This window comes from Wyeomyia smithii, chromosome 2, assembly GCF_029784165.1.
Source record: "Wyeomyia smithii strain HCP4-BCI-WySm-NY-G18 chromosome 2, ASM2978416v1, whole genome shotgun sequence".
Classification (NCBI taxonomy): Eukaryota; Metazoa; Arthropoda; class Insecta; order Diptera; family Culicidae; genus Wyeomyia; species Wyeomyia smithii.
In genome coordinates, this window is record NC_073695.1 from 115,118,960 (window position 1) to 115,126,045 (window position 7,086).

Here is a 7,086-nt window from a genome sequence, read left to right on the forward strand (position 1 = left end):
GACATCGCTAACCACAGAGCCACGGGGACCACACTGTGTGTGCTGTGTATGGTTTTTAACTCGGCACGTTCTGCTAACTGCTGAATCCGGTTCACGAAATTCACAACCCTTTATTAGTAGACATTATAACTCATTATCCAAGTAAAAATTTTGGTTTTATCAAAGTTTTATAGCGCTCAATACAACCAAAAAAGCGCTATGAAACTGTGATAAAACCAGTTGTGTTACTAGGGTAATGAAACACTCAATGCATTTGTTGATAGTGTACGTAGTTCTACGTCATTTATGCGGTTGTGTCTTGGATACAACCTCCTACTTTTTATGTTTCTTTCTACAGAGTCGACTTGAGCACATCGATTAGTGCGTTTTCGACGTAGAATTATGTCTTACGACAACATATATAGGGGTACAAATTGTAAAACCGAAAGCATCGAGAGCGTCACGAATATTGCCCACTTTCAAAAGTTCTGAACTCAGCTAGTTTCCAACGGATTCCGTTTATTTTTAAAGCAAAAATAATATACGAAACAAATACGGAAAAATATATCGCTTCACACCATTAAAATGATTAACCCTAATCGAGTGTATTTCCAAAGCTATTGCAAAAAATTATTGACATAAGACAGGCTGTCGTAATTCTACGTTAACCCTGCGGTCGTTTCTTATAAACAACCTCTCCCACTTTTTTGCGGAAATGGGTCCATTTTGGCATGCTCTACAAAAGTAGCCATTAAAATCGAGGTTGTGGGAATCGAACCTTACTTTTTTAATGGCTGTTCTTGAGAAACATGCCAAAATGGACCAATTTTCGCAAAATTTACATAGAACTCGCAACTTTTACATAGGACTATTATGCGAATAGCGGCAGTTCAGGTAATCACAAATAATACCGTCATAATCACCCAACTGATTATGAGAATCGAATGCGTAAAGCCAGGTAAAACAACTGTAAGAATAGGACTCAGTATTATTATTATTATTTTATTTTTTCAAAGAGAGCAGGTTGCAGCGGGGGAGCTCTTTTGTCAAGGCCTGCTTCTGTTCCAATTGATTCATAACTCGCACGCTTTCAGACGAGGGTAACCAATGTCGGTCGGATAGGCACTGTTGACGTTTGAGTATGAATCAATCAGCAAATAAATTGAAATATAAGGTGAAAACAAATGAAAGGATTGATTGACTCACCTTGTGACAGCTAGTCTTTTTAGTACCTCATTCCGTTGCGGTGTGTGTTGTAGTTCTTGTAGATGTCGTCTTGTTGGTTTGTTGTAGAGTACTGTTTGGTCATCGATTGACCTGGGTGGATGAATTGCTGCTTATTCTTCGGAATTTGTTCATATCGCTAATGTATTTAGCTACTACGATTGCCGTTCCTCCACCCTGCCTGTCTGCCTTGTCTCTATTGTGCATTGTGCCAGACGGGTTTCCTGCAATGCTATTATCGCATAGCTATTGTTAGCGAATTGATCATCCATTGCATTCCGTTTCGCTTCGTCCGAGCATCCTCTTGCATTCCAGCTTGCGATAGTGAATATGTCTCTGTTTTGGGTGAATCGCGTGGATTCTTGAGACTCCATTCTCGATCCCAAGGTTAATTGTGACATGTTCGCACCTGCGTTTTTTTGAACTTCAGTAATGTATGAGCTTGGAGGATTTAGTCCTTGATTGTTGGAGCTGTTTCTATTCTGGTTGCAGTTAGAGGTAAGTTTTTGCAGAACGCTATCATAGTGGTTCCTAGACAGGGTCCTCCTGCTCCTGATCCCCGTTCTATACGCTATTCTTACTAGTCCGTATGCTCTGTAGGTGTTGCCAAACGCTATAATGGGACCGTCTTCATGGTAGATCTCATTTTTTTCTGAAGATTTCTACTGCCGCTGCTATGATTTCTTCTCTGCCCCATTCATTAGTCTCAGCTAGGCGTTCAAGGAACTTCGCAATCCTTACTTCAGAAGTTGCACCCAAGTGTGTCATTTCTTCTGTAGTAACTGCTGAGGACTCCCTGAAGTTTGCCATGTGGTTCGTTATATGCTCCACAACCGCTCTTCGTAGTTCCATGATTTTCATTAGGTGTGTGTAACTTTTGTACCTATTTGCGTGTTATATTCTTGTAGCACTAGCGCTGAGAACAAGCAATGTCCGTCTCCGATTGTCTTTTTAACTAAGACCACTCTGCCGTTATATCTCATGTGCTCCATTTCGTATTATCGTAGCTTTCGTAATCTCAGAGACAATTGTCGTGGGAGAAAGAGAGATAAATAAAATAATTAATATGATGTTACAAGCGATAATGTTTTTAAGACGTTGCCATTCAGTATTGTTCGACGGATGCCAGAGCATCATCAGGTGATCCTTGCAAGAGCCACAATTCGTTCTGGCACTTTAGAACTGCATGTGATGACTCGTGTGCCCGGTCTTCTATACTAGATCATGCGTGTTCAAGTCAAGTCGATAAACCCCACGACTCATTTAGTTGACTCTGTGGTTCCCCGGCTCGGCCACATCCCGCGCGACATTTCATATAGACAGATCACAAGAATCCATGACAGAGGGTCATCACTGCCGAGCGGATTGTCTATCGTTTGTCCTGTAGACTTGTCCAGAGAATGAATATTTTAGGTTTTAAGTTTCAGAATAATTATTATATAGTGAGGATGCAGCTTGACAGAGTGTCGAAGTAATGTATGCTGCCCACTTTTTGACAATGTGACCAGGGATATCTATGATATTGCTTCTAATGCTCGTCAGTGGCGACCCACTGTCATCGCTTACTCACACTTGACATCTACCTCGACAAAGTTGGTAGAACGCGCCCAGACCCTTACTGAACCGAAGGGCAGGGAAGAATAGGACTCAGTATTATTGACGTTTTATTATTTTAAATTCACATTACACTAGGTTAATCACTATAGAACACAATAAATAAATACAAATACTTAAGCTCCAGCCGAGAACATTATTATCTATTCCGAACGTAGACCGGTATGGTTATTTTCTCATTCTCAATATAAACCTGCAGTGAGGACAAAAGAATCAGTATCAAAAATCATCACATTGCGGGCTATACATACCACGATCAGAATCTGTTGCTGAGTTGGGGGCCCCGAATGAAAGTCTACATTCACCAATACCTCCTGTCCCGGTCGAATTTGACCTTCCATTGGGGAGAATTTGAACAGCGGCCGAAAGTTAGAGTTTAGTTCGAAAAACTGCATCGTATAAAAATTGCTTTTGATCACAAACTGTTTCGTCCGCTCGCCAGGACGAAACTCGAGGAAGGTCGGTCGAACACTCCAAGACTCGCCACTTTCACGTTTAGCAGACTGCAGTGATGCCGTCGTGAGGCCGGCTGCGGTGGTCTCCTGCGGCAGGCAAGGTGATCCGACTTCAGGAGGGATAAACATAGTTTTGAACAAGGCGCTGCTATCCTCCGACAGTGAAAGGTCCAGCATAGTTTCGTCCAAAGCACGATCGACAGTGAGAACAAGTTCATATTCCCGGAATGTTAGAAAAAGTTCGTGAATGGTTTCGAAAAGGTTCTCACTAAACGATTCCAGCTCACACAACTCGTGTTCTTTAGGAAAGATTTCGCAAACTGATTCCAGCGGAGTCAGCTTGTTCTGTTTTAAGTTGTGGCGTTTTATAATAGAGATTATCTTGCGAACGCGATGACGTGTTGGTTCATCACCCCATAAAATGTGTAAGTTGGTTATGGACAAAACATCGATATGTTTTTGTAAAATTTGGGCCACCTCCTGGCGACTTGGTTTAAAAACGACGTGAATGTGGGCGTAGCTGTTCGGTGGAATGATTACCTTTTGCGGTTGCACGTGGACAGCAGAGGCCAGGAATGTTTGATCCAAACCTTTTTTATCAATTCCAATCCGCGCAAATGCTGGGAGACTACCTTTGTTGTAAAGTGAAAAGGATTTTTCTAGCGGGCATCCTAAGTTGCGTGCTTGGCCAAGTTCTAAATATGGTCCACCAGGTCCTTTCTGAATTCCCTCTACTCTGATGGACGCTTCGCCGCCATATCCATAGAGAGAAACTATTCGCTGGCCGTAGCAATCGTGCGGTGGTTGAAAACTTAACACGCCTACAGCAGGACCAATCACCGTCGGACAAAAGTCCACCGTTACAGTGCGACATTCCTGACTTTGTAATGTTAGAATGCCACTTGGCTCCATTCCACATAACTGGAAACCCGGTCCCGTAATGCTTGCTTTAACAACTAACTTTTTTTGTGACATGTTCTTGATTTGCATAGATTTTTTCTCGTTTCGTCGAAGTCTAGTGCTTCCCCAGGAAATTTCGTTGTGCGTTGCTTTTAGTGGGAGTATGCCGTCTTTATGACTAAACTCACTGCCTGCAACCGAGCACTGAGATGCAGATCGAGCAGAACTGAAAGCAAAGTTTCCGGTTGATATATGATTCTTTGATGAAATGGGATCCGTGTAGGCAGCACGATCTGCCATTTCTGATTCGAGACTTGAAGCGACTGATTTGGGGGACGTGAATGGAGATTTACCACCGTACATTTGAGTGTCGCGAGAACGTGGTTCAGGCGAAAGAAACGATTTTTGACCGTGGCCAACCACACCACGTTGTGATGGAACGGATCCTTTAGGAGTATCCGGATATTCTACCAGATGGCTAGCTACAGCCTTCAGTTCAGCCACGTTGCAAGGTGATCGACTACGCTTTTGAACAGCGACCGCTTCCACTCGAATTTCTTCAGCATGTTGCAATTCTTGTCTAGTAGCAGAGCTTGATCTTCTTTTTCGATTTGGTTTTATCGGCGCGTCCTCCATTTTATTCTGCCGCTGACATTTTGGAGGATTCCGTATCATAGGAACTGGCGGAAGTTCTAACTGTTGTTCGGACAGTTTGGTCGCTGTTGAAACCCGGTATGTATCCATGAGAGGTTTTTTTACCGTTGAAATTTTATATGTCCCATCTGGTTCATTATGTATAGTTTTTGCGGTAGAAGGCGGTTCACGATGAGGTTTCGCCGAAACAAATGAAGACGATTCTAGCAAAGATTCGGTGAAGCTAACCGTATCGGCCAAATTATCATTTCGTTTGGGATCACACAATTTTGCCGCTTCGAGATCAGTCTCGAAAGAAGCAGTTTTAGAGACTGCGTTTAAATCCGCCCTAAGAGACGAGGTTTTATGCAATTCCTTAGGTGGATGCGACAACATTGGTTCACGTACAACCGCTTCAGTGAGATTGGATTTTGTTTTACGAAGATGTGACAATTTATTTATGAATGCTGTTGGGGAATCCTCCAATTGTACAGATTCTGCAAATGATGAAACAATTAATCAAATAATATGATTTTTACTCTAGAATTAAGAATTTTAAACTTACTTAAAGCTTTTAACATACTGGACACACTCAGCGAGTTCTCTTTGTTTGACTCCTCTGGTTTTCGGTTGTTGTCGTTATTAATCTGTGGCGAACTTTTCCCAACGTTTTCCACTGGAGCTGAAAATAGAATTCATTATAAACATACAAAACACAAGCGGTACCCTTTAAAGTGATGTAAATCTTACATAAATTACTCAAATCCACCAACGGATCTGGCGTCCTGCGCGGGGGACTTCTACTAGATAGAACATCCTTCAGATCGGACATCTTATTGAAGTATTCTCCAACTGAGCAATAACTGCCGTCTTCGATGCGAGTGGCCTGCATAGGTTCCACATCATCTTGCTCCAGGTACCCAGAAAAACAGGAAAAATCTACATGATTTTTGAAATTTTTTGGAACTTTTGCGTCCATTGTCGAAGCAGTGGGCGATGACTGCTTCACACTCGTTTTTGGGATAATAGCTTTTTCCTGCTCCCAAGACAACTCATCGCGAAGTAACCTGGAAGCTTGTTCATCTGCAGCCTGAAATTCAATTTCTTCTAGCTGGGAAAGTTCCTTCTGCATCCAGCTTTCTGCAAAAACTGCCGAAGACAAGTTCCAGAAATCTTGCTTTTGTGATTTAACATCTTTTGGTGGGATAGACAAAAGCGACGCCCTCGTCGAGGATGTTCTGCTTATGCCAGCTGTACGCGGCAGGCTCAGGTCCGCACGATTTACGCCGTAGACCGAATCATTTGCTGCTAGCTTTGGTTTACCATTTTGATGAGACAGTTCGCGAATCTCGTCCGCAAAGCTCTGCTGTAAAATCTCTCGGATATCTGGAGCAATTTGATCAACTTCCAACCTGCGACGTGCAATATCAACTCTGCTTTCATCCATCGTAGATCTTGCGGCAATTTCTTTAGGCTCGAAGCTAACCCTATGCGGTGTGGCTTGCATGTGAATGGTGTTATCCTCCTCTAGTTCCGTAATGTTGATAGATTTGTACCGACGCGGTTGAAGCATAGACTCCCCATCATTCCGCGAATCGTCACTAATATCGTTATCCTTGGTAGGAGGTGTTGAAGGTTGGCGATTATTCAGAGGACTACGCTTTCTTATATTGTCGGCCTTTTGCAGAGTTTGAGCTGCAAAGTAACGTTGTTTCTGCAAAAAAATAAATAAATAAATAAATAAAATTTAGAGGTTAATCTATGTAATTACCTTTAAGTTATCTGATGGACAGTAATCCATTGTGTCCGAATTTTAGTAAATGAAGGTGAAATCCGTTATTTTTATCTCACAGCAGATTTGATAACAGAAGTATTTAAGTACCAGCCAAACTTCTTGATCTAAAATAATTTATGCTTTGCTTTAGGAACAAATAACCAACAACTGAAATAATAAATAGTTTTGTTTCCTTGCTACTGCAAATCGCACAACGATGGCGACCGTTTGTTACAAAAAGATGAAAAGGTATAAAAATGCACTTTTTGAATTTGTGCAACCTGTCAAACACTGGCGGGATAAATACACAGGGTGACACAGTAGAAACAAGAGACTAAATGTACACGCTCAACGATTTTTGCTCCAACCTAGTAGAGTTACTCAGTATTGTATTCACTGGAAATACTCAAGGCCCAAACACAATAGAGATAAGTGACTTTTCACCTACGCACACTAGTAAACGTTTAATCCCGTGTATGGTTGCTTTTGTTTCCTCTAAACTGTAAA

General features: G+C 41.9%; 1 protein-coding gene across 1 annotated transcript; it reads right to left on the reverse strand.

Annotated features, from left to right (window-relative positions):
* Nucleotides 1-2,870: 2,870 nt before the first annotated feature.
* Nucleotides 2,871-6,848, reverse strand: LOC129721541 (uncharacterized). Its single transcript, XM_055674239.1, has 5 exons — nt 6,577-6,848; nt 5,556-6,519; nt 5,371-5,487; nt 3,069-5,302; nt 2,871-3,010 (listed from the first exon to the last, which is right to left on the reverse strand). Exons 1-5 carry the CDS (start codon nt 6,604-6,606, stop codon nt 2,957-2,959), a joined length of 3,399 nt encoding a protein of 1,132 aa, XP_055530214.1. The 5' UTR covers nt 6,607-6,848; the 3' UTR covers nt 2,871-2,956.
* Between the last annotated feature and the right edge of the window lie 238 nt (nt 6,849-7,086).